The 26908-nt window shown below is 38.3% G+C and overlaps 1 protein-coding gene across 2 annotated transcripts in view; it reads right to left on the bottom strand.

Moving 5' to 3' along the window:
- Positions 1–26908, bottom strand: part of LOC124965712 (serine/threonine-protein kinase MRCK alpha-like) — a 78548-nt gene that overhangs the window by 36726 nt on the left and 14914 nt on the right. For both annotated transcript variants that reach the window (XM_047526874.1, XM_047526875.1), the window contains exons 2-6: positions 15961–16054; positions 15462–15592; positions 13432–13499; positions 10931–11004; positions 2120–2230 (exon numbers count right to left, since the gene is read on the bottom strand). In XM_047526874.1, coding sequence (XP_047382830.1) covers positions 2120–2230; positions 10931–11004; positions 13432–13499; positions 15462–15592; positions 15961–16054 — 478 coding nt within the window. The remainder of the gene's footprint in view (positions 1–2119; positions 2231–10930; positions 11005–13431; positions 13500–15461; positions 15593–15960; positions 16055–26908) is intronic.

Genomic DNA, 26908 nt, shown 5'->3' with positions numbered 1-26908 from the left:
GTCAGAGCAATTTTATAGCAAACAAAAAATGGAATTTCCTAAAGGTTCACTCATACATTGCTGGTGGGACTGAAAATTGGTGCAACCACTCTGGAAAGCAGCATGGAGATTCCTCAGAAAACTTGGACTGGAACCAACCATTTGACCCGGCTATTCCATTCCTCAGTTTATACCCAAAGGACTTAAAGTCAGCATACTACAATGACACAGTCACATCAATGTTTATAGCAACTCAATTCACAATAGATAAGCTATGGAACCAACCTGGGTACTCTTCAATAGATGAATGGATAAAGAAAATGTGGTATATATATACACAACAGAATATTAACCATTAAGAAGAACTTTATGACATTTGCCGGTAAATGGGTGGATCTGGAGATTATCATACTAAGTGAAGTAAGTCAATCCAAAAAACCCAAAGCTCAATGTTTTCTCTGATATGCAGATGCTAACACACAACAAGGCGGGTGGGTAGAAGTTCAGTGGAGTAGTCAAAGGGAAATGAAGGGCAGGGAGGAGAATAGGAATAGAAAAGACAGCAGAATGACTCAGACATCACTTTCTTTTGTTCCCATATGAATATAAGACCAGTGAAACTCCACATCAAGTACAACCACAAGAATGGGATCCTAATTAGAATAAGTTGTACTCCATATATATGTAATATGTCAAAATATATTCTACTGTTGTATATATCTAGGAAGAACAAATAAAACTTAAAAAAAGAATTTCCTATTGAATTTAGGAGCTATAAGCAAAAAACAAAACATTACGTCTCTTTGGAAGACTGACAAATTTTACTATTTTAGAGTTAAAAACCCACCATATAAAAATAAAGGCAAAATTTTGATACCATTCCATACCACTTAGAATTTCAAAAATTCTGATGTCTAGCAGCAGCAGGTGACTGACACTACGATAAGGAAGTAAGTGATGTTGCTGAGTGAGAGTGTAGATTGTGTTTTAAAAGGTCTGTTGCCCAGGCAAGGTAAGAAAGGTATACCATAGAGGACTCTCTGGGGTGGGCAGACACAGCCCTTGAAGCAGGAGGAGAGAAGAGCCAGATTCAGAAAAGGGAGATGGACTAAAAGAAAGGGGAATTGGTCAAATAAGTATATTGAGGATAACAAAGGGCACGGTTTCTCACTATCACAGAGAGAAATATAGAAAAGGATTAACCTAGAATAAAACATGCTATTGAATTGGAAATAGAGGTATCTGTGTGTGTGAACTCATAATTTTCATAGATAAGTAGATAGGGAGGCAGTACATACATGGTAGGTAGATTTCTATTTATAGGCTGTGCTATGGTCTGCATGTGTCCCCCCAAAATCATGTCTTGGAAACTTAATTTCCAGTGTAACAGTGTTGGGACCTAATAAGAAGGGATCCCACCAACAGGGCATAAGTGGACATACAACATAAGTGGACTAACACTATTGTCTAGGAATGGGTTTAGTCTTCCTCCTCTCTCTCCATCTCTTTGCCCTTCCACCAGAAGCTGGTCCCTCCACCTTGGACTTTCCAGCTGCCACCACCATGAACCAAATATCTGCTCATTTTAAATGGCCCAGTCTGTAGCATTCCATTACGGAAGCATGAAATAGACTAAGACACACTGACATAGAAAACTTTCTCTATCTCTGTCCAATAAAAGGACCTGAAATAATGACACCTTAATAGCAGTGAAAACACCCAGCACCTCCACCTTGACTTCTAAACCCCTTTCTCCATGAAGACAATGAGTATTTATGAGAGTAATCACTGAATTCAGGACTGGGGCAATAAAAGATGAGCTGACACATTTTGTTCTGCCAGATGGAAAGAAAGTGCTCGGAGAATGATGGAGATATGTCAAAAAGACACAGCAGTGAGCCTAAGGGGCTTGTGCTGGTCACATCTGCAACCAACTGAATATCAGAACAATAACAATAATGATCATAAACCATTGGGCAAAACAAGAAACCATGAGTCCATACAGATAAAAACGCAATGTAAGTTTAGTAAGGAATGCAGTATTTGCACAGTTTCCACAAAATGCTTATTAATTATAAAAGATGAAAGAGCAATTTCATAGTAGGGAGGACTGGAATATCCTGCAATAGTTCTGTGTCACCTCAACTGGGTCGGCTTCATCTCCACTGTGTGAGGAAGGAGATGCGGATCCCGAACTGATATAAAACTTGATCTTCAGATTCTGTTCAAATACATTCTCAACTGGATCAGTCTGCAAAAACAAATCAGAAAAGAGAAATGTTCAAGAGACCAATGTACAGAACCCCCAGTTCAGGAAGTAAATCATGCACATTACAGTATTTCACAATAACAGACAACAAAAAAGTAATTTTAGTATTTTGATTAGCAATACTTCAACATAAAAGACTATAGTCATAATGCGACCACAGTGCATTATGCAAGGAAGAGCTCTCTACCTTGGGCACTAACAGAGAACTTCTCTCTCACTTGCCATCCTTCCATACCACATGGAGGTGTGATGACATCAAAAGAATTGAGCAAGTGGATTTTGCCCAGAGTGGGTGATAAAGATACAAACTAGAAACTCAATACTCAAATTCTGTCCCTGAAGTTACCTTATAGTAGATATTAAATGAAAAATGAAAGAAATGAATCCACATCACAACTTAGGGTGTAAACACAATGCTCTGATTATTTTTCAGCATAGAAATACTTGAACCAACATAGATCCCCTTCAACAGATGAATGGATAAAGAAACTGTGGTATATATACACAATGGAATATTATTCAGCCATAAAGAAGAATAATATTATGGCATTTGCAGATAAATGGATGAAATTGGAGAATATCATGCTAAGCAAAATAAGCCAAGCCCAAAAAACCAAAGGCTGAATGTTTTCCCTGATAAGTCGATGATGATACATAATGAGGGTCAGGGTTGGGGGATAAGAGAAGAATGGAGGAACTTTAGGTTACGTAGAGGGAAATGAGATAGGGAAGGGGCAGGGCTATGAAAGATGGTAGAATGAGATAGACATCATTACCTATGTACATGTATGATTACACAAATGGTATGAATCTATATTGTGCACAACCACAGAAACAAAAAGTTGTACCCCATTTGTGCACAATGAATCAAAATGCAGTTTATAAATAAAAAACAAATAAAAAAAAAGAAATACTGGCCCCCAGGCACAGTGGTGCACACCTGTAATCCCAGCAACTCAGGAGGCTGAGGAAAGAGGAGTACAAGTTCAACACCAGTCTTGGCAAGTTGGTGAGATGTTGTCTTGAAATAAAAAATAAAAAGGGTTTGGATGTGGCTAAGTGGCAGAGCTCTGCTGAATTCAATCCCCAGTACCACAAGAAAGAAAAAAGAAAGAAAGAAAGAAAGAAAGAAAGAAAGAAAGAAAGAAAGAAAGAAAGAAAGAAAGAAAGAAAGAAAAGAAAGAAAGAAAGGGATGGATGGATGGATGAACTGGTCCTATGGGCAACATATTTAATGTGAAATTTCTCAGCTTAGCTTTAGTTTGGAAGATCATATTATGCATAGTTTAGCTATTTCCAAAGTATGAAGTTTCTTCAAAGAAATGCAGGCACAGCTCCAGGATTTCTATATAGGAGGGGGTTGGACAAAAGATGAAGGGAGACCACCATGGTAGCACCCCAGGGGTCAGGGGTGCAGTGTTTTGCATGATGTTGTATAATAAACACAGTGTTACGCTGTTTTCTGTACACCTCATATTTACTATGCATAGATCATAGTGATGGTGGCTGTGGTGGTGATAGCAATTTTAATTGGGGACTTTGGGGCTTGGGGAACTTATAACAGTTATAGAAAGGCCACCACAACCAGCCCCAAGCACCCCTTAGTATTAGAGCCACCCCTGAGAAAGTGTCCATGCTTTTGTGTGTCTTTTTGGGCTAACAGAAAAAATTTCTTTCTAGAGTCAGACCACATAATAAGTCACAGCCAAGAATCAGCGACATGCAAAGGAAAAAGTTATCCTTCCTAATTTCTTCCCTAGAGTTTTTTCTGTTCAAGAAAATATCAACCATGTAGCTTAAATCCCAAAATACCATGATAATTTCCCCAGGTTGGAGACAACTTAGAACTTGTAATGTGTTTATGGCTATTTTGATTTCTTCTTTTATTAATTCATTGCTAATTCAAGTGACCACTGTCATGAAATTACAATACACCTTCATATATTATAGAATTGGTGCTTCTTTGGTGTGGGGAATTTGAAAGTCTGCTTGTGGGTTTTCCTGGTACTTTATTTCCATGTGGCTAATATTTTAGAAATCCTTAGATCTGAGGATGAAGCCCAGTGCTGAAGGTCAGGACTCATAGCCTGCAATATCTGCATTTGTTGCTGACAGGTTTATTCCATGAGGACAAGGCCAGGGACCGGACTGAGGACAAGACTACAGACATCTTGCAAAGCCAGCTCTCATCTCCTGAGTAAACTTCCAGTCCTTCCTCTATAGTCATCATCTCTACGCTCCAACCTTTCAACCTCAGCCAAACCAGTTCACTCTCTCCTCTGCTTTGCCAGCTCTTCAGATTACATAATTTTTCTTTTCTTTTTTTTCATCAATTCATTAATGTGAAATGTAGCAAATATACAGAGAAGGTCATAAATCATATATGTGATGCCTATTAATTATTGTAAGGCAAACAACCATAATAGTACTACAGAATGCTGTCCAATACAGAATGCGACCTGCACCTCGGAGCCTGTGTGTGCTCCCTGCCCCGCATCATCTCCCCAGGGTTACCCTGTGGACAGTGATCACCTCCTCACCTTTGTTCAGAACGTTCTTACAGGAAGCATAAACACTACATTTTACTTTTGCTTGTAATATGTTCTTTTTTGTGCCTGGATTTCTTCACTCAGCCTTCTGCTTATGAGATTTGTCTGCACTGTCCTGAGCTGCTATTAATTTTGGGGGTTTTATCATTAAATGATATGGCATTGTATAGATACACCCAAATTTCTTTATTCATTGCACAATTTGATGAACATTTGGGTTCTTTCCTGTCTGCGCTGCTATGAATGTTCTTCTACATACTGTCTGGCATATGGGTGTAGGTACTCTTGCATCCATTTGTAGGAATGGAATTACATTGGGACTCGGTCCCACCCTCGCTAGTTTTTTGCATTCTTTTTATTTGAGCCATTTTAGTAACTGTGGTAGTATCTTATGAGGCTTAGAACCTTTAATGTGCTTATGGCTATTTGGATTTCTTCTTTTATCAAGTGTCTGTTAAGCTTTTTGCTGCTTTCCCACTAGGTTGGCTGTCTTTTCTTTCCCTTTTTTTTTTTTTTGTCATTTTTAGGGCTCTTTGTATATTCTGATAAGAGCCCTTTCTCCACCCTAAGGCTGGGTTTTTCATTTTTCTGCTGGTATTTTTCTCACTGCTTTGCAGTTTTATAAAATATTACTAGCTTTATAAATAAGTATCCATAAAGAAATATTTTTGAAAGACTCTGTTCTATCCCATTGGTTAATAATCTGTATTTTTGCCAACAGCATAGTCTTTTTTTTTAATTGCTATAGTTTTACCATAGGTCTTTTTTTAAAAAAAAATGTTTTTAGTTGTAGATAGACACAATACCTTTATTTTATTTATTTTTATGTGGTACTGAGGTTCAAACCCAGTGCCTCACATGCTAGGCAAGCGCTCTATCACTGAGATGCAACCCCAGCCCCTTACCATAGGTCTTGACAAGTTTATAGAGCAAGCTCAGTCAATTTGTTCTTCAAAAGCATTTTTACTTTCTTGGATTTTAGCGTTTACATATGAATTTAAAATCCAAGGGAAAAGTAGAATTTTTAAAAGGATTATGTTAAATCTTGATATGGTATATTAAATCTTCAATGTTGATTAAATTATCATGTGTATGAATTAAGATAGAATTAATGCCTTTATAACAGTGAGTCTTTCAAACTAGGAATATGTTACTGTCTTTTAATTTAGGACTTTTTAAATGTCTCTTTTAAAAATTTTATAATCTTTCTCCCAAAGGTCTTCTAGCTGTCATTAGATTAAAAATACTAGATTTTCACATTATTTAAATGGTGTCTGTTATAAAAGGTAATTATTCAATGTATCTTGTTGGCACACAGAGATGCATTTGATTTCTGTATATTGACTCATTATCCAGCCATTTTGCTAAATTCTTATTACTTCTAATAAGTTACCGAAAAGGCCCTTTGTCACCCCCCAAATCCATATATTAAACCCTAAATCTCCAATGCAATGAAATTTTGAGGTAAATAGGTCATGAGACTATAGACTTGGTAATGGGATTGGTGCCCCTGAAGGAGAGACATGAGACCTTTCTTTCTCTTTCACATGCCAACCATGTGAGCACACAGTGTGAAGGCTGCCATCTACAAACCAGGAAGAGGGCCTCACCAGAACCCAGCCATGCTGGCATCCTCATCTTCGGCTTTCAGCCTCCAGAACATCTATGGTAATTTGTCACAGCAGCCTAATAGGGCAGACGCCATCCTTATCATATTGATTGAAAGTTATAGTAAGCTTCTTTATCTTGTTCATAAACATAAAAAATTGAATGGTAAATTTCATTGTTTATCTTTTTTTTATCAAATTAAGGAAGTTCTTTTCGAACTTGGAATGAGGATTTTTCTTTTTGTTTTTCTATTGTGAAAGGTTATTGAGTTGTATTTAATGTTTTTATACTTTCATTAAAAATATAATTTTAATTTTTGATCTGTTAAGTTACGCTGATTCATTTTTTAGTGTCAAACTTTGTGCTATTGAATAATAAATACCAAATTGAACATGTTCTATTATTGTACTATTCTTTTTTGTATGTGTGTGTGGTATTGGGAACTGAACCCAAGGCCTCACACGTGCTAGGCAAGCACCCTCCCACTAAGCTACAACCCCAACCTTTTTAAAATTTTTTTCTTTTGAGACAGCATCTCACTAACAAACTGCCAAAAAAGAGTGACTTAAACAATGGAAATCTAGGCTGAGGTTGTGGCTCAGTGATAGAGCACTTGCCTAGCATACGTGAGGTACTAGGTTCAATGGTCAGCACCATACAAAAATAAATAAAATAAAGTTATTATGTCCATCTACAACTAAAAATATTTTTAAAAAAGAAAACAAAAACAAGGAAATGTTTTTCTCCCAGTTTTGGAGGCTGAAAGTTTAAGTTCAGGGTGCAAGCATGTTCGAGTTCTGGTGATGGTTCTCAGATGACTGCCTTCTCAGTATGTCTTCACATGGCAAAAAGAGACCCAGTTTCTACCTCCCACAAAATACTATTCTTTGGTATTTTATAATAAGAATCATCTTTCCTCCAGTTCCCAAAACCTGCCCCTCATTTCTCTCTGAGCCCTCACCAGAATGGTACTTGGCATTCATATTTCTACCAACATTCTGTCCATGGTTTTGTGTTCTCTAAGAAATAACTGGGTATACTTTTACTCCAGCTCTCCTTTTTTTCTGAGCCCTCACCAAAATCATCACTTAAGTCCATATTTCTACCAATAATCCCAAGAGGAATTTTGGCTTATTGTAACAAGCAAAATTCTATTCTCTCTCTCCCCATTACTCAGTTCCAAAGTGAGTTACAAACTTATTTATTACAGTAGCACCCCACTTTTTGGTACCAAAATCTTAGTCTGCATTTTCCAAAGAAACAGAACCTATTGGGAATGTGTATGTGGATGCAAGTGTGTGTGCATGTGTGCATAAAGAGATTTATTACAAGGAATTGGCTCACACGGTAATGGAGGCGGAGAAGTTCCAACATCTAATAGTCAGCAAGCCAAAGACTCAGGAAAGACCATGGTATATTTCCAGAATGACAGCCAGCAGGCTCCAGACCAAGAAGAGCCACGGTTTCAGGTCCAAGGACAGAAAAATATTGATGTCCCAGCTCAGCCAGGCAGGCAAGAGTTCCCTGTCATTCACAGAAGGGTCAAACTTCTGTACTGTCCAGGATCATTCACAACAGAGAGTGCAACCTACTTTTTTCATTTTACCAATTCAAATGTTAACCTCATCCAGCAACACCTTCACAAACACACACGGTCATGTATGACCAAATATCTAGCATCCTGTGCCCTAGTCAAACCGACACATAAAACATTAACCACTGCAGGTAGTGTTCCCTCATTTCCTGTTTTCTGGGACATTCGAAGATCAGATTTATTTCTTCTAGCATGTTTGGTAGAAACTGACTGGGTCTGGGGTTGTATCTGTGAGAAGATACTTTGCAACAACTTCTCTAATGATTATAGAAATATTCATGTTTTGGACATTTCTTTCAAGAATTGATTTTATTAAGCCATATTTTCTAATAGTTTGTCCAAACTGTTTCACGTATCTTGGTATGAGATACTGCCATATTTTAAAATAGCCCAAAGTCAGTTTTACTTTGTTATTATCTTTAAAAACTCTCTGCTACAGTTATGTTTCCTTTTATCATTCTTGATATTGGTTTTATGTGACTTTACTTTCTATCCTTTTTTCTTTTTAATGAATGTGCAGTATATTTTTCTCATTTTTATTAGTTTTTTTTTAATCAAAAGTATTACCATCACTGTTTCATCCTGTTTTGGGTTACTTTTTCTGCATCATTAATTGTAGCTTTTATGTTACTATTTTCTGCCTTCTACTCTTTGGGATTTAAATTGCTAATATTTTTTGCAACTTCTTAAGATCTATGTCAAAATTTTTCAGATTTTCTTCTTTTCTCTTTTATGTAGATAAAGTTATCTATTTTTTCTACACCAGTTTGGTATTTTGTTATTATTCATTTTTTTGTTATGTAGTATTTTGTTATTATTCAGTTCAGACTGTTAGCTAATTTCCATGAGAATTTCTCTTTGGGCTCACAGCTTACTTAAAAATGTATTCTTTATGTACATGTAAGATTTTAATGGTTTACTTAAAATGTATTTCTTAATATACATATAAGAACTTAACATATGGTATAAAATATTTGTTTCTACTTCAGCTCTCTTGTGGTTAGAGAATATATTTTCCATGAAGCCAATCCCTTGACATTTGTGCAGACTTAGTTTGTGATCCAGCATCATTTTTAAGAATATTTTTGCAATTTTAGAAAGAAAATGCATTTGGCCTGTGTTATATGCACTGTCTATATTTTTCAGTGAAGTCAGCCTTCTTAATCATTCCTTTCAAATAGTTTTTATCACTTGCTGAGAAATGTGTCTTTAGATCTTCCTCTATCATTGTGAATTTGTCTAGTTTTTCTTGTAGTCCTGCCAATTCTCATATTATATATCTTGTCATATTATTTAGACTTCTAAACCTTTTATCACAACTAAATGGATTTCCTCACCTCCAGTAATAATTTTTTGCCTTAAATTTCACCTGATACTTGCTTGTCTGTATCAGTGTTTGTTAAAGTTCAGTCAATATGAAAGCATTCTTTCTATTGCTTATATCTTACCAGTTTTCTTCACAAATAGAACGTCTTACTTTTTATTTGTATCTATTCTGATGTAATCTTTCATTTTCTTTCCACTCAAGTATTTTTTTCACATGCAGTCAGTTAAGTTACTGGTTTACTGAGATTTATTCTAGCATCACAGGCCCTACCTACACTTGAGGGAAGAGCATTGTACAGGGTGTGTCTCCAGGTGACAGGAATCTTGAGGGCCACCTAGAAGTCTGCCTCCCAGGCCATCCTGGAGGGGATGTCTCAGGGGTGTCACATAACCTACCATAACAGGCCTGTCCCACTTCTTGGCCCTAGAGATGGTACAAGTTTACACCAGTGTTTCAGTATGTTTATCTTAATGATGTGTTCAGTAACCATGGAACTCACCTAGACCCAGAGAGTCCACTGAGGCATAGTCGTAAGCCAAAAGTCATTTACGACCTGGGGTGACACAGCTGGCTCATGGACAACAGTGGGACTTTAGGCCCCAGGAACTGGCATCAATGTAGAGCCAGTGTCTATAACTGCTGGCAAGTCTGGGTGCTTCCTCTTCCCTAATGGTACTCCATAACCATCAGGAGACCCTCCCTCCCAGCAGCAGAGCCTCACCCTGGAAGCAGCCACTGGTTCCAGTCTGCGTTTGCTTTCTCTACCTGTGAACCAGCTTCATTGTGCTGTCCCAGATATTTGGATGCCCTTCTTCCCAGCTTCTAGGTTCACAGACCCCAGGCCCTTCACCTCATTTCTCCAGCAGTTGCTGCCTCCCTGTTACCTCGCTGTTCTCATTTTGCCATTTTAGCTTCCCAGTGTCTAACCAATTCTCTGTTTTAGAAGATCTCTATTAAAACAATCGGTAGAGTTCCTGTTTTCCTGAACTGGAGCCGATTATGAATCCAAAGACTCATCCACAACAGAATGGATGAAATGGTTATAAAATATCCATAGAATAGAATATTGTATAGCAATTCAATTAAACACATTGTTGCTACATATACCACCTGATATCATTTACATATGTTCTAAAATTAAATCCTATGGTCCATATACAGGCTTTAAAAATATAGCAAGAAGGGGGGAAGTCATGGCCCAGAGAATGAAGGCAGTGGTTTCCGCCAGCAAGGAGGGATGGTGTGAATCATCCCTGGAGGGGTATACTTCCAAGGAGTCAGTCATATGTCCTATGCTTAAGTGAGCAGAAGATATCCTGGACTTTTATGCACTTTCCAGTTCATGCATGTGCATGACTCAAAATGTCAAATATTTTGTTCATTATTTTAATTCTAATACAGATGCTTTAGCATTGCATAACCTTTCAGTCCTACTTTCCACCAATGCCTGCTTCTTTCATGTGTGTTTGTTGGGTCCTCATGCCTCTGACATGGAATGACATGAAAACAGTCTTAGCTCCCCAGGGAAACTGCTATTTTGAGAACAACAGAGTGATTCCAGGAGAGGCAGTGGAACATACCCAGAAAGCTTAGTACATACTCACTTGCTGAGCCACCGCGTTACAAGTTGTATTAAAAAGTGCCCAGGAAGACGGGCTGGAGTCCTGCTGCACCCCACCTGGAAGGCAACAGCACACATTTCAGAGGTTTGAAAACTGAAACTGAATGATGTCCTTGACCTTTTCGGACTTAACTCTAGTTTAAGTTTTTCTCAGACTACATTTTTCAGAGATAAGCTCATTTGTCACACATACTATACGTAAACCAAAATGTTTCTGTATATTTACATATATATATATATATACTAAATACATTTTAATATTAGCATTCTGCATGTCAAACAAATCAACCACTTTTATCAAGTTCATGGTAAACTGTACTGAAAATACAAAAATAAATCACATCAGTGTTCATGATTTAACTCCTACATGTCAAACCACTGTTTCTCCCAATTGTATCATAGCTAAATAAGACTTAAAACAGCTTTGGAGACCCAGAGGGATTTCAGAAGTATGACATGCTACTTTTTCTTTTCCTTCCTCTTTTCCTCTCTTTTCTTTCCTCCTTTTTTGTTTTGTTTTGTTTTGCTTTCGAGTGCTGGGGATGAAACCCAGGGTCTGACACCTGCCTGGCACACCCTCACCCACTGAGCATCACCCCCAGATGGTTCACTTTTTCTGTATTCGTTGCTCCCTATGCCAGGCACGAATTTCAAACTACTTTGTGTGGAATCTTAGTGTGACACACTTTTTTTTTTGTACTGGGGATTGAACCCAGGGGCACTCAACCACAGAGCCACATCCCCAGCTCTTTTTTGTATTTTATTTAGAGGCAGGATCTTGGTGAGTTGCTTAAGGCCTTACTAAGTTGCTGAATCTGGTTTTGAACTTATGATCCTCCTGCCTCAGCCTCCCAAGCCACTGGGATTACAGATGTGGAGCAACTCGCCCAGCTATGACACTTGTTAACCTAAGTTATCTATGATAAGAACAAATGGACAGTCATAAAACAAATACATTTAATTATACTTAAAACTTGTATAACATCAAAGTACTATTTATTTAGGCAGAAAAAGCTCAACTATAGGTTTTGTTTCTCCTCAGAAGAATTTTTTAATGCCATAATTTATTATCTAGCGATACTACTAACTCTACATATGTGTATCCAAGTTGACATTATGACTACAATTCAATTTAAATATTACAGAATTAAAAGGCATACTTTTAAGTTCTCTAAGGGCATTCCTTGAGCTATTTACAAAGCCAGGAGTTGGAATATTCAGTTGTGATTTACTTATGTTAATGATTAAATAAATGGGGTGTTCAGAATTGTCACAGGACCCCACAGAAGTGTTCTAAAGCTCTGTGGTACTCAAAGAGAAAATCATGATAAAAAGAAAAAACTCTAGGTCAAAAGGTGAAGTTCGCAAAACACTATGCTAATAGATAGTCTTTCTCTGTTTGTTCCTTTTAAAACATGTCAAGCTGTCAGTCAATGTTTTGGACTCAGAGTACCCCATCCGCTGGTGATCCCCAACAGGCAGTGCTCTCGCCATGGCTGTGTTGTCGGGACGCCCCCCACCCCCCGACTCTCCCTCACTGCTCCTCATGGCCCCCGTCCTGCGTCCAGCACTCTCTAGACTACTCTTAAATTAGAGCCTGTGTTGGTTTTCATCTTTTTCAGGAGTAACTAGAGAACTTTCTAAATGTTTCTTCTAACTTCCATGAATAAGACAACCCACAAATATTAAGGGAACAGACACTACTTGTCAGGGTTTCCTGAGTTCTTTTGGAGTCTTGCCCTGTCCTCCAGAATATGCAGCAGCCAAGGCAGGGCCACCCCTCTGATCTAGCCTAGTGTGTGCCACCAAACCTGGGAATCAAGGGTGGGATCACACATGTGTATAAGAAGTTCTGCCAGCTATTTAGTAATTAAGAAAAGGACCCATTTTGAATAAGAGCAAACCTCCCATGTCTTCAGGATGGCTTTGTCTTGTGCTGTGACACGTGGGAGCATTCCAAAACTGGGTAGTGATGACTGGGGACGAACTTGAAAAACTTTATCAGTGGCAAAAAAATGTTTCTACAACATATTTCATGGTATTGAATAAGGGTAGTTCCACCCCAAAGCAACATCTCTTACTTTTGCTATCACAGAAAGTTCTCTATTATTTAAAAGCAAACAAAATGACTGTGTAGAGGGAAAAGAGGGGTGGGAGGGGTGGGAGGGGTGGGGGGGAGGGGAAAAATAAAATAAACATCATTACCCTATGTAAACGTAAAAAAAATAAAAAATAAAATAAAAAAAATAAAAAATAAAAAATAAAATGTTCCTTAAACATTAAAAAAAAAAATGTCTCCTTGAACATTTTATTAAATAAGGATGTGTACACACACACTTGAGTCAGCTAGTGAGAGCTATTCTCACACCTGTATGGTAAGTGAAGCTCAGATACCCAAAGGATCCAGGAACATGGAATGTAACAGCACCTAGTTTACATAACAACCCGTCCCTCCCACCCCACCTTGAGATCTGAGTTCCTCACCCTTATTCAGACGTTCGATTTCTAACCACAGGTCAGATTGGTATTTCTTCTCTTTAGCTTTCATTTTACTAAAAGAGGCAGAAAGAACAGACAACATCATTAAGTGCTCAGTGCTGGTGAATGGTCTATAATTTGATCCCACAGAATGGGGATGTGGGGCATCTATAGTTAGAATCCTCTTCTAAATTGAATTTCACATCTAAAACGACATTCCAAATAAAGGAGATTTGACAAAATTACCTTGGGTTTTGTTTCACAAGGAACCAAAGCAATGGGCAAATAAATGAATCTATGTGCCATTTGTCTTTTGACTCTCACATCTGCTTTGTGTAAACTGAGGTACCTGAGCATAAGATGAAGGATGTTTTTATCCTGAAAAGTGGCATGGATGTCATCTGGTAGCTATCCACACGTACCAACCACAGACTGAGAAATGTCTTTTCCACTTCACATTAAATAAAGTGTTCAGTCTTATAATGGATCATTTGTGACACATAGCTCTTGGTCTTGAGTAATTCAACGTTCTGCATTGAAGTTGATCCAAATGTTAATGACTACAGTTAGGAGAATAAGGTTTTAGGCACAAAACCTGGCCCTTGGGAACATATTTCTTTTCCTCACACTACGTGACTTTCGGAGCACATCCATGTATAAAACGAATGTTATATTTGTATTTTCACTCTGGTGTGAATTTTACATGTTTTCCCTTTTATCCTCCCATTGCACACCATCTCACTCTGCCATGTTCAATGACCATTGGCATAATTATTTTATTATTCCTCATACTGGTAGAATTTAATTGGCCCTACTATTGTGGTAGGAAGAAAAGGAAATTCCCCACTGACCAGCAAACAGAGTGGGAACAGTCATCATTTTTAAAAAGACACAGGTGAGTATAGAAAGCCGTTTCTGAGCAGTAGGGGAACTGAGCAAAGTTGGAGCCATTAAGCAGGGAAACCTGGTTTTGGGAACTCCTAGTCAGAATCCACTGGTTGGAGAAAGCCTGATTCACGTGGTGCTCTGTTCTACGCACTGATCATGTTCAAGCACAGCCTCAGAGATGGCAGTGACCCACTGAGGGCCAAACAGCCTGCTTACCCCCACCCATATCCTGTTTTTCATAAAGAAGCAAGCACCCAGACAAGAGTCCTCCCACACTGAAACATTATACCTACCTTTGACCCGTACCACTATAAACAAAGCAAGCGGGCTCAGTCTCTGTTAGAAGCTGGACCCCTCTAGTCACTTAACCCATCACTGCCTCCAGTCTTTAAAATATATTTCTGGTCTTTTGTGTCTATTTTGTGGTTCTACTTTCATAGCTTTTATTTTGCAGCCAGCCCATTCCTCTGACAGGACCCATTCCCTCCCCCATGCAGGAGGTGATCAAGCCCTGAAGATGTGCAATGTAAATTATAAGCTAAAATTGAAAATATGTTACACCATTAGATGCTTCAGAATGTCAAAGGCTCTGAAAAAGAGGTCACAGAATTTTCCTTATTTTATTCCATTTTCATTTCAAATTATATCTGTACACATACAAAAGGATTTTGGCTGCTTCTGACTCAGACATTTTCAAGTAAGAAGGAAGAAATAATAGAAGCTTGACTCACAGGTGCCTCTGTTTTTGTATTACTCAATATTTTCAATACTGTATGGTGGAGATATCAGAATCACAAAAGTTAACATATTACAAAGAAAAACATGTTGAAAGCATTGGATTAAACACATTAAAATTGTTATGACTTCTCATTTGGTAGACAAAATCTAATTTTTAGGAACACCAAACTTTAGGTCATAGGAAGATTGAATGTATAACCTTGAGGCAGGTGATTTGTGACTAGCTTACAAATTGTAGTTTGCTTTTTTTCTGGTTTGTTTGTTTTGTTGAAACAGAGACTCACTATTTTGTCCAGGCTGGTCTCAAACGTGTTTCCTAAAGAGATCCTCTCATCTAGCTGGAACTACAGTCATACACTACTACCATGACCAGCAAACTGTTGTATTTTCAGGGTATCACTTGACCTTACCAGTGAAATACTTCCTGAGGTCCCTCTGAAAACTCCTGTCCAGATGGTCTCTCTGGATCCAGAGCTGGCTCCAACTTAAGTACATCCGATGAATCCAGTTTATCAAGTGGTTCCATCTCCCCTGGCATTTTCTAAAAGATCGTGTAAATAGGCTTTCACTTTCATTTTATATTAAATTAAAATCTAATCCATGAAATTATTAAGAGATACTCTATACTATTACTTTTTTAAATAATAAATAGAAAATTACTTGTTAAAATATACAATTTTTCATTAAGTTTGGAAATACTGTTAAACACTCATACAAACAATCTCATTTTCATACTTACCACCACCATGATAGCTATCTGCCCCCAAAGCAGGGCTGACTTCTTACGAAAAAACTTTTTGTTGGCTGAGACCCAGATAACCTGGCATAATTCAACAACTTCATCATTGCTACTGACAGTTCTTCTCTTTTCCATTCTGTCAGCTTTTCTGGGTCATGACTGACACTCACCTTTCTTCTTGTAATCAAGTTGACATTTCTGAAAGACTCCACTTCTTTGGTTACTACTGAGGTCAAGCCCTGAGCATCTGTTTCATCTTCAGTGCTAGAATAGAGAAAGTAAAAGATAGAAATAAAATGCAAATATGGACAAAGTGAGACACCCCAAGGAAGGATATAGAAAAAGATACACTATAATAAATCTTAACATAAGGCTGTTTAAGGAGTCTTAAAAAATAATTTACTACCAACAGAAAAGAGTAAAAGCCTAGAGATATTACCAAAACGTGTAGACTGGGTTGGGACAACACTCTTAGAAACTATAAAGAAGCTGGCTAGATTTAACAAAGAGTGGGTTGGAAGAGACTACTGCCTAGATGTACATTAGAGAGTTGGAGAAATTGTTAATGTTTTCAAGGGTAAAAGAGTTTTTTTTAACTTGAATAGGAGAGGTCACTACTCAAACCTTTTCATTCTTAGAGATTAATTTAGATAGTAATGTAAATGTTGAAAACCTACACTATTCCCAGATCAAAATAGTTTACTAATAAGCACTATACACGATGCACATCAATTATTAACGGAACCACCTCAAGCCCTGTTCCCATAAGGATCATCTACTTACTGGGATGGTTAGCCTCATCCCTCCCTCGCAAGATCAGAAGCCAGAAAATGAGAATTCAGGGGTAAAAACAAACTGAGCACACTTTTGGACATGTGAAGAAAAAGAAACCTTAGTATATGGAGACTTTTCAGAAAGAATTCCTACAGAACACTCTTTAGTACAAAACGGAAATTGAATCCAAGAAAGATGCCTATAGGGGACACAAGAATAGTGGCAATATAACTAGCAACTCTGGCTAAGTTCAAATACTGTTGGTAAATAATAATAACTTAAATTAAAATGCCAGATGATGCCAGCATATGGCAGGAGGGAAAATATCAAAGTTCATGATCAAACACAGGTAGAAGAATGCAACAAGAACCCTACCCTACACTTCCCTACTGGCCATGGAATCTTTTTAAAGGTAGAAATACTTGTAGAAAAGTGACTCTTCTCTATTAAAATCTGTCATTGAAAACATATGCAGATTTTTTGAGCATATTTGAAAACATGTGACCACATAGAAATCAATGACACAATTTTAAATATTTTTTAAATTGTTTTTTGTTGTGCATGGACACAATACCTTTACTTATTTTTATGTGGTACTGAGGATCAAACCCAGTGCCTCACATGTGCAAGGCAAGCACTGTACCACTGAGCTACAACCCCACCCCAATTTCGAATATTTTTAATGCTGAAACGAAAACTCACAGCATTTTCTATCTGTACCACAAGAGGAAAATGACAGATTCTCATGCAACGGAACTTAATGTATTTGGAATATGTGTTTTTTTGAACCTGATCTGCAGAGACTTTATTGGGCTCAATTAGGATGGTTTTTTATTACATGTAATTATGATGGAACTTGTTGAAATTAAGGCCGTTTCTCAGATATATTTACATGTGATACATGACAGGAGGGGCTTTTAGGAAAATAACACATTTTCTAGAATGGATTTTCCTATCACTGAATAATAAGAGAAATAAATTGAGCCAAAAGGCTTTGAACATGACAAAAGATAAGACAAACACAAACCAAAATATGAGAAAGGAAGCAATGCAGCAGTGAAAATTGCAAAGGCAATTGAGGTCTCATGATCCTAGGAACCCATCCAAGCGCTAGCTCCAAGGAGCGCTGTGGGCCCGGACATGTTAGGAAACCAGTGAAGACTGCGTTCATGTATGTGTTCGGGTACACACACACACACACACACACACACACACACACACGTTTTAAACCTCAGTCAAAACCTTAGAATTGATCATTCAAAAAACGTACTGAATAATGCTTTGAAATTATAAACGTAAGTTCCTCATTCATTAATTTCATAACATATTTTCTTTTTTTAAATTTATTTATGTTGATTCACTGTACACAAATGGGGTACAACTGTTGTTTCTCTGGTTGTACATGGAGTCGCACCATTTGTGTAATCATACACTTACATAGGCTAATGATATTTGTTTGTCTCATTCTGTTATTTTTCCTTCCCCCAACGTGCTTCCCACCCCTATTTTTCCTCTATACAATCCATCCATCCTTCATTCTTGCCTCCCTCCCACTCCCCCTTATGTATCATCATCTGCTTGTCAGAGAGATCATCCGGCCTTTGGTTTTTGGGGATTGGCTTATCTCACTGATAAAGAAACTGTGGTGTATATACACAATGGAATATTACTCATCCATAAATAAGAATAAAATTATGACATTTGCAGGTAAATGGATGCAGCTGGAGAATATCATAATGTATTTTCAACACCTTGATGCCCATATTTCAAAGCACCATCACCTGTTACAACTTCTAAAAGAAAATAGAAATGTATTTAATAAAAAAAGATCTATCCATTTGAAAGCAGAAACCCTGAAACCCAGGTATACATATTGAGGTTGTGTATTACATCTCTTTAAATCATCACTGGGTGATCACTGGTAAGTTAGTAGGGAAAGACCTGAAGACAGGGCCCACACACCTTCCTGATGGACTCTGCAGGGGCTGGTAATCAATCGACCTGCAGAATAAAGGCAATCTCTCCTTGCTCATGGCAGCACAGCACTCCAAGGCCTTGCCCTTCCAGGGAGACTAAAGGATCTTGGCAGAGGAAGGAGGCCTGGTAGTCTAGCTCCTAGTTCTCAACAGTCCAAAAAAGCTGTGAGTGTCAGGCCAACTGCTGCTTCCCGGCTGGAAGGTTCCTGCCCCAAGATTCCAGGAACAGATCTGTCCTGAGTGGCAGTTAAACATGAGGAGTCAGATTGCAGCCTGGATGGGTACCGCTTCTGATGACCTGCCCTGTGGGAAGGGAGGGAGTCCTTCCCTGGACCACAGGATGGGGTGGATTATGGAAGGGTATTCTGGTGGCAGCACTGTGATAATCATTGATCATGGAGCTTTTGAATCCTGAACTTTCAGTGCATGTGTAAGGGTGTGTTGGACATCATAGACTAGTGTGTATCTTAAGCAGGAATTATTATACTTTTTTGTGTTGTTTTGTTGAGATATTTCCTTTTGGTAATCTTTGATTTTTTTTTTATGTAACTTTAAACTTGTAGACAAATATAAAAATAGTACAAGGAGCTCTTATATTTTGACCTATTTACTTTCTCTCTCCACATATGTAATATGTACATTTTTCTGAACAATGTCCATATATAACATGCACTTGTCATATGTACGTTTTTCTGAATAATTTGAAAATAAGTTGCAGACACTATGCCCTATCAACCCTTAAAAATTTGAGAACAAAGACATCTCCACAGTAAAAACCTGGAAAGCAGCTGACTCAACTAACACTGCTTGCTAAATCATGGTTTATATTTAAATGTTGCCAATTGTCCCAGTGATGTCCTTCATAAGATCCCCCCTTTGATTCAGGACCTAATTAGTTGTATTAGTTGTATTTAGGTAATGCATCTTTGAAGATGTTCTTCAGTCTGCTTTGTCTTTTATGTCCTTGAACATTTGAAGAATATAAGCAAAATATTTTCTGAGTTTGTTTGATTTTTCCATGGTTAGGTTCACATGAATCAGTTGGAGAAGAATGCCATAACCCAATGCCCTGGCACACAGCCTGACACCTGGTGCACCAGGTGTCAATCTGTCCCACTGTTGATATTGGTTTGGGCTGTTTGGTTAGGGAGAGTCTGAGACTACTTAGACATCCTCTCTTTCATCCACATACTTACTTGAATTGTGTTACCATGATTGTTATGGTTTGTATATGAGACGACCCCAAAAAGTTCATGTGTGAGAAAAAGCAGGAATGTTCAGAGGTGAAACGATTAGATTATGAGAGCTGTAACCTAATCAGTGGATTCAACCGTCACTAGGGGTGTGCCTTTGGTGTTGATGTTTTGTCCCTGGTGCCTCAATATCTCCCTCTCTCTCTCCTGCCTCTTCCTGCTGCCATGAGGTGAGCAACCTCATGAGCTGAACAGCCTCCGCTGTGCCCTTCGGCCATGATGTTCCACTTCATTCAGGCCCAGAGCAATGAAGTCCGTCAATCACAGACTGAAACTCTGAAATCAGGAGCAAGATAAATTTTGTTCTCATCAGGTATTTTAGTTACAGCAACACAAAGCTGACTAACACAATGATGGTTTTACACCATCATTTCTTCTACATTTATTAATTCACATGCTCTAGAAGGACTGGTTTTTTCTTTTCTTTCGGTTATTACTTATTGATTAATTTATATCAATATGTATGTATAGGCTCTTATTCATTTTACTCCTGTGACTGTTTGATGTTTAATTGTCTCCTTAGTTTGTTCAGGATGCTATATGAAAATACCATAAACTGGGCAGATTAAACCATAGAAATTTATTTCCCACAGTTCTAGCATCTGCAAGTCCAAAATCAAGGTGTTGGCCCAGGAGGTCTCATTCTGAAGCCTCTTCTCTTGGCTTGGAGATGGCAGCTCACATTGCTGTGTGAACGTATGACTTCTTCCATGTGTGGGAGGGGGAGGGAATGAGAGCAAGCGAGCACTCTGATGTCTCTTCTTGTAAACAGATTAATCCCATCGCAAGGATCCCACCTTGATGACCTCATGTAGTCCTAATTACCTCCCTAGACCTCACTTTCCAAAACCCTTTCATTGGGTGACAGGGCTTCAAACTATGAATTCAGTGTGAACATAAGCTTTTAGTCCATAACACTGGGACTTTGGGTTGACTCTTCCTCTGTCCTTTTCAAAAGTTCCAGTATTATTTGAGCACTAACTACTTTATGGCATGAAATATACCAAGTTCATCTTGTCTGTTCTGGCATGAGATGTACGAAGTTCTTGTCTGTTGTCCCAGACCTGGAATCAGGCCTGTTGCAAGGACCCCTGTTTTCTTTATGGGGAGCGATATTTAGAAAACATGCATGGCCTATGTACTTCCAGCATGTCATGGATTCTAGGCCCTCTCAACAGAGAAAAATAGATACACACACACACACACACACACGTATATAGGGTATACATATACAGGCAACACATTTGTATACAGTATATAGATATGTTTATACATGCACATGTATACCAAATATACAAACACACCATAATATACACATGCATATACACACATCTCCATGTACACACACACCCCACATTCAAATACATACATACCACACACACACATACACAACACGCAAGCATCTATGAATTTTGAAATCATGCTTCTTCTCAGAATACTGTGTTAACACATCTAGACAGGATAAATTGCCTAGAAATCCTTTCAAACTCTATCCCTGAGATAGAGAGGAAAGGAAGAGAGACTATGTGGAAGGACCTCACACTGCAGTGCAGAGTCCACTCCCGAGGCTGCTGGGGAGTCTTGTCAGCGAGTCCCATGTCTCAAGAACAGACCAGCCTTAGCATCTCTGCTGCTGAGCTCAGCCATGGGCTGGGAGCAGCCTGTGGGAACCATAGCCTTGGCATAGACACAGTGATCAATGTCAGAATCAAATTCACTGGAGGTTGGAGATGAGAGGTGCATCCTCACAACCACCACAGACAGTGAACCTGGAACATAAAACACACAGAATAGGGGACCAATAAATGGGTTAACCTGTAGAATAAACGAAGAAAAAAAGAGGATTAGTGAACAGGAAAATGGGTCAAAACAAAATTTCAACATACAAGTTTAGTGGGGAAGGAAGAGAAAATATAGAAAAGTGTGAAAATAACCACAAAAAGGAATGCTGTGAGATGTATAGCACAAAGGCACTGGAGTTCAAGAGGAGCGAAGAGAGAGGATTGGACAAAGGCAGTATCAGAAGATGTATTAGCCAAAAATTATGCAAAAGTCTACTTCGCTTCTGTAGATCCAAGCAGCTCCATGAATCCAAACCTCAGTTTACCTTGCTAAAACTGCCAACAATGACTGTGAGGGATGGATTTTACTTTCAAAGGAAAAAATAACACTTTACAACACAAATTATACCCGTGAGAAAATAATCAAATGACACCTGACATACTTAATGAAAACAACTGCCAACTTCTAAACCCAGTAAAGATCATAGTCTGAAAATAAGGGTGGACAAACTTTTTCACATGAACCTTGAAAAAATAAATTTCTACATTGTGTTAGTCAGCTTTCCATTACAATTCCAAACAGCTGAGATAATCAGTGTTATGAAGAGAAGAGATTAATCTCAGCTCAGAGTTTTGTAGGTTTCAGTCAGTTGACATTTGGGGCCTGTGGTGAGGCAGCATGGATGTCCTGCAGGGCGCATGCAGTGAAGCCAAACTGCTCACCTCGTGGCAACCAAGAGAGGAAAGAGAGGGCTGAGGAGATAGCTCAGCTGGTAGAGTGCTTGCTTTGCAAGCCCAAGGCCCTGGGTTCAATCCCCAGCATTGAAAAAAAAATTCTTCCTATAACTGAGAGGAAAGAGAGCAGGCAAAGAGGCTGGGTGCAGGGGCACAGACCTGCCACCCCAGCAACTTGGGAGGCTGAGGCAGGAAGATCACAGGTTCAAAGCCAGCCTCTACATCTTAGCAAGACACTCAGCAACTTAGCTAGATCCTATTTCAAAATAAAAAGGATGGGCATGTAGCTCAGTGGTAAAGTGACTCTGGGATCAATTCCCAGTACCAGAGAGAGAGGGGCGGGGGGGGGGGCTGGGTCCCACTATTCCCTTCAAGGGTACCCAGTGACCTGAAGATCTCCTATTAGACCCCACCTCTTAGAAGCCGCACCATCTCCCAAGAGTATCATGCTGGGGATCAAGTCTTTAGCACAGGGGCCTTTGGGGGATATTTAAGAGCCAAACTACGGCACACAGACACACACCAAAAGAAGTACCACATGGAATTTTAGAGTCAGAGGGAAGTGATTATAGGTGGGGATATGGTACTGTAGGATGTTCATGTATGAATACATGACCAGTGAAACACCACATCAGGTACAACCACTAGAAAGGGAGCCTAATTAGAGTAAGTTGTACTCCATGTGTGTATAATATGCCAAAATACACTCTATGTCTAAAAATCATAAAAAATTTAAAAACACTGACCATTTAAACAGCAGTAATAATGAGGGCTTTAAAATATATGTGTAAATAAAATAAATGACAGTACCACAAAAGGCAAAAAGCAGATGAATGGAGTTAGTGTTTTAAGGTCCTTGCCCTGTCAATCAATTCTAAAATTCATATATATTATAAACTTGAATGTAAAGTATAAAACATTTAAAAGAAAACTTAATTATTGTGATTAACTTGATGTAGGTAGTTTTCTCAAAGAGAACATGAAAAGTGCCAACATTTCTTATTAATGATATATTACATATAGTAAGAGGAAGAAGAAATAAATTGAACTGCTTTAAGAGATTCCATATACAGGTGATCAACAAATATATGAAAAAATGGTCACCATTTCTAGTAATAAGAGAAATGCAAATCAAAACTACCCTAAGATTTCATCTCACCCCAATTAGAATGGCTATTAGCAAGAATTCAAGACATAATAGGTGTTGGTGGGGATGTGGGGAAAAAGGTACACTCATACATTGCTGGTGAGGTTGCAAATTGGTGCAGTCACTCTGGAAAGCAGTATGGAGATTCCTCAGAAAGCTTGGAATGGAACCACCATTTGACCCAGCTATTCCACTCCTTGGCCTTTACCCAAAGGACTTAAAATCAGCATACTACAGTGATGCAGCCATATCAATGTTTATAGCAGCTCAATTCACAATAGCTAGATTGTGGAACCAACTTAGATGCCCTTCAATAGATGAATGGATAAAGAAACTGTGGTATATATACATAATGGAATATTACTCAGCCAGAAAAAAAAGAATGATATTATGGCATTTGCAGGTAAATGGATAGAGTTAGAGAAAATCATGCTAAAATAAATAAACCAATTCCAAAAATCTAAAGGCCGAATGATTTCTCTGTAAGTGGATGATGAAACATAATGGGGAGTGGGGGCGGGGTTAAGGCAAGAATGGAGGAAGGATGGATAGTGCAGAGGAAAATGAGGGGTGGTGAGGGGATGTGGGGAAGGAAAGATAATAGAATGGTACAAACATCATTACCCTATGTAAATGTATGATTACACACACAGTGTGATTCTATTTCATGTACAACCAGAGAAATGAAAGTTGTACCCCATTTGTGTACAATGAATCAAAATATAATAATAAAAAAAATCTAAATTAAGTCTCTAATTGCCTCAAAAAAAAAGAAAGCAAAAAGGCTAGCCTCAAAGGGGAAAAAGATCTTATCAATTCATATATGAATATTTTATGTGTAATATGTTTACATATGTACATGTGTATATATACACACATGTACGTATATGTGTATGTGTATATATAATTTTACATATATGCATATATATATAATTAGTAAGAAAAAAACAGGCAAAGCATTAGAAAAATCAACTTTAAACTCATCAAATTAAAACCATAATGATACCAAAACAAAACCACCAAGTACCTACAATTTAAAAGACAGAATATACCAAGAGTTTGAGAGACTGTGAAGGAACTGGAACTTACACAAATTGCTGGGGAGAGTACAAACTGATACAAATATTTTGGAAAATTGTTTTGTAATGTCTTCTAACACTGAACATATGCATAACTTATCATCTAGCAATTCCACCTCTGGAAACTCAATAAAAATGCCTAGATGTGTGCACCTAAGTACTCAGACACAGAGGCCTGCGGTGCACGGAAGACCACGCTGGAAACATTTCAGTCTAACAGCGCGGCCATGGCACCAACTCAAACTGGAAACTTAGATCCCTGAGTTCGTGGCTGAGTCCAGTACGTGAATCCGGCAGACACCAGCTACAAGATCTAAACTGAGTTAGCAAATCAGGAGAACTTCTGGCCTGGAGAACATTTTGCCTGGGGATAATATAGGTCAGAGAAACCGGAGAGGCCTGCCTTCCTCCCCTCCCTGGAACCCGTCAGTGCGCAGGATCAACAGCAGTAGCTCAAGAAACTGAAGGCGAGGAGTGACAGAGGTAGGAGCTAGGGGGCAGTCCTCAGGAGACCAGAAAGGGCAATATCCGTGAGCGGAGAGGGACTGGCTCCCCTTCCCAGGAGTGGATCCCGGGGGAGACTCGCAGCGTACAGCCCCAGAGGGTGTCGCACTATCCCTGGGTAACTCCCCATGCGCTAAAACACCTGGGGCAATGCTAGACCTAACCCCTGCCCCTGGGCGCTTCACTTCCAGAAACTCTTGAGAATCTGACAGCACCTCCACTGCTCCGCACACCGTCTTGCTGAGAAGCAAAGCTGAGGAAGGGAAAGACAGTGTGACACCGACAGTGAGCATATACTCTCATATATTCTGTTTTGTTTTGTTTTGTTTTTTAATTGAATGTGTACTGATTGATACATAATGGACATTTATACATTTGTTCACATACATACTTATTTTTGCTTTCTTGTTTCTAGCATTTCTGGAAGGTAGTTATTTTTCCTTACCCTGTTTTTTAGGGTCAGAGGTTTTTGATAAGCATATTTCGTATTGATTTTCTATTGTCTGTTTCACAACTGTTTCCCTTTGCTTGTTTCTCTCTTTTCTCTTGATAATAGCCAAACTCTATTGTTCTCTTTTCACTCTTCCTTTAATTCTTTTGCTTCTATCCCTGCCCCCTGCATAAACCACACACCCTACATAGCCTCTGCATTTGCCTTATTCACCTCTTGAAAATACAAACCATTCTCTACCATCTATTCTTCTTTCCCCTTAATGAACTCTAATTTTTACTTCTCCTGACACTAACTGGTTTATAAAATGCCAGAACCCACCACTGATGCTAGAGCAACAAGTAATACAATGGAAGGAAGCCATAGAAAAGACCTATGTTTGATTTAATGCCAGATATATATAATTCATGAGTACTTACTATTTTTACTGACAGAAATTGCTCAGCCTACCATTGCTGTTTATTGTGTTAATTAACTTTATAATGTTAAAATAGGAATTAAGTACTGAATTTAGTGCTACATATTGTATTCATAGTTGGTTGCAATTATTTGGCTTCCCCCTAATCTGTAAGGCACAGGAAACCAAAATCACATAGAATAAAAACTGCTGCTTCAGATTAATTCAGATAGATGAATTGACACACAAACATGAAAAAACAAAGGAAAAAATCCCAAACAAACAAGAATGAGTCACTAGCAGACCTCACCAACACCATAGTGGAAGAAATGTCAGAGAAGGTATTTAGAAAGTCTATAGTTAAACTGATCTACAGATAAAAGATGATGTAAGGAGTAGAATCAGAGGCAAGATACAAGAAGTGAAAGATCACTTTAATAAGAAATAGAAATTCTGAAGAAAAATCAATTGGAAATTCTCAAAATGAAGGAATCAATAGACCAAATTAAAAATTCAGTGGAAAGTATCACCAATAGACTAGACCACTTTGAAGATAGATTTTCAGGCAACAAAGACAATGAATATAAAGTTTATCATGAAGAAAAGATGTTAAGAGACCATGAATAGATTTTCAAGAAATTTGGGATATCATTAAAAGGCCAGATCTCAGATTCATAGGGATAGAAGAAGGCTTAGAGATACAAACCAAAGGAATGCACAATCTTTTCAATGAAATAATAACAAAACTTCCCAAATCTTAAGAATGAAATGGAAAATTAATTCAGGAAGCATGCAGGACTCCAAATATACAAAATTACAACAGACCCACTCCTAGGCACATTATTATGAAAATGCCTAACATACAGAATAAGGATAGAATTTTTTAATTGACTAGAGAAAAGCAACTGGTCACATTTTGAGGTAAACCAATCTGGATCTCAGTTGATTTTTCAACCCAGACCCGAAAATCTAGGAGGTCTTGAAATAAAATTTACCAAGCTCTGAAGGAAAATGGATGCTA

The sequence above is a fragment of the Sciurus carolinensis genome, chromosome 15 (assembly GCF_902686445.1).
Source record: "Sciurus carolinensis chromosome 15, mSciCar1.2, whole genome shotgun sequence".
Lineage (NCBI taxonomy): Eukaryota > Metazoa > Chordata > Mammalia > Rodentia > Sciuridae > Sciurus > Sciurus carolinensis.
This window is presented reverse-complemented; position numbering and strand designations above follow the sequence as displayed.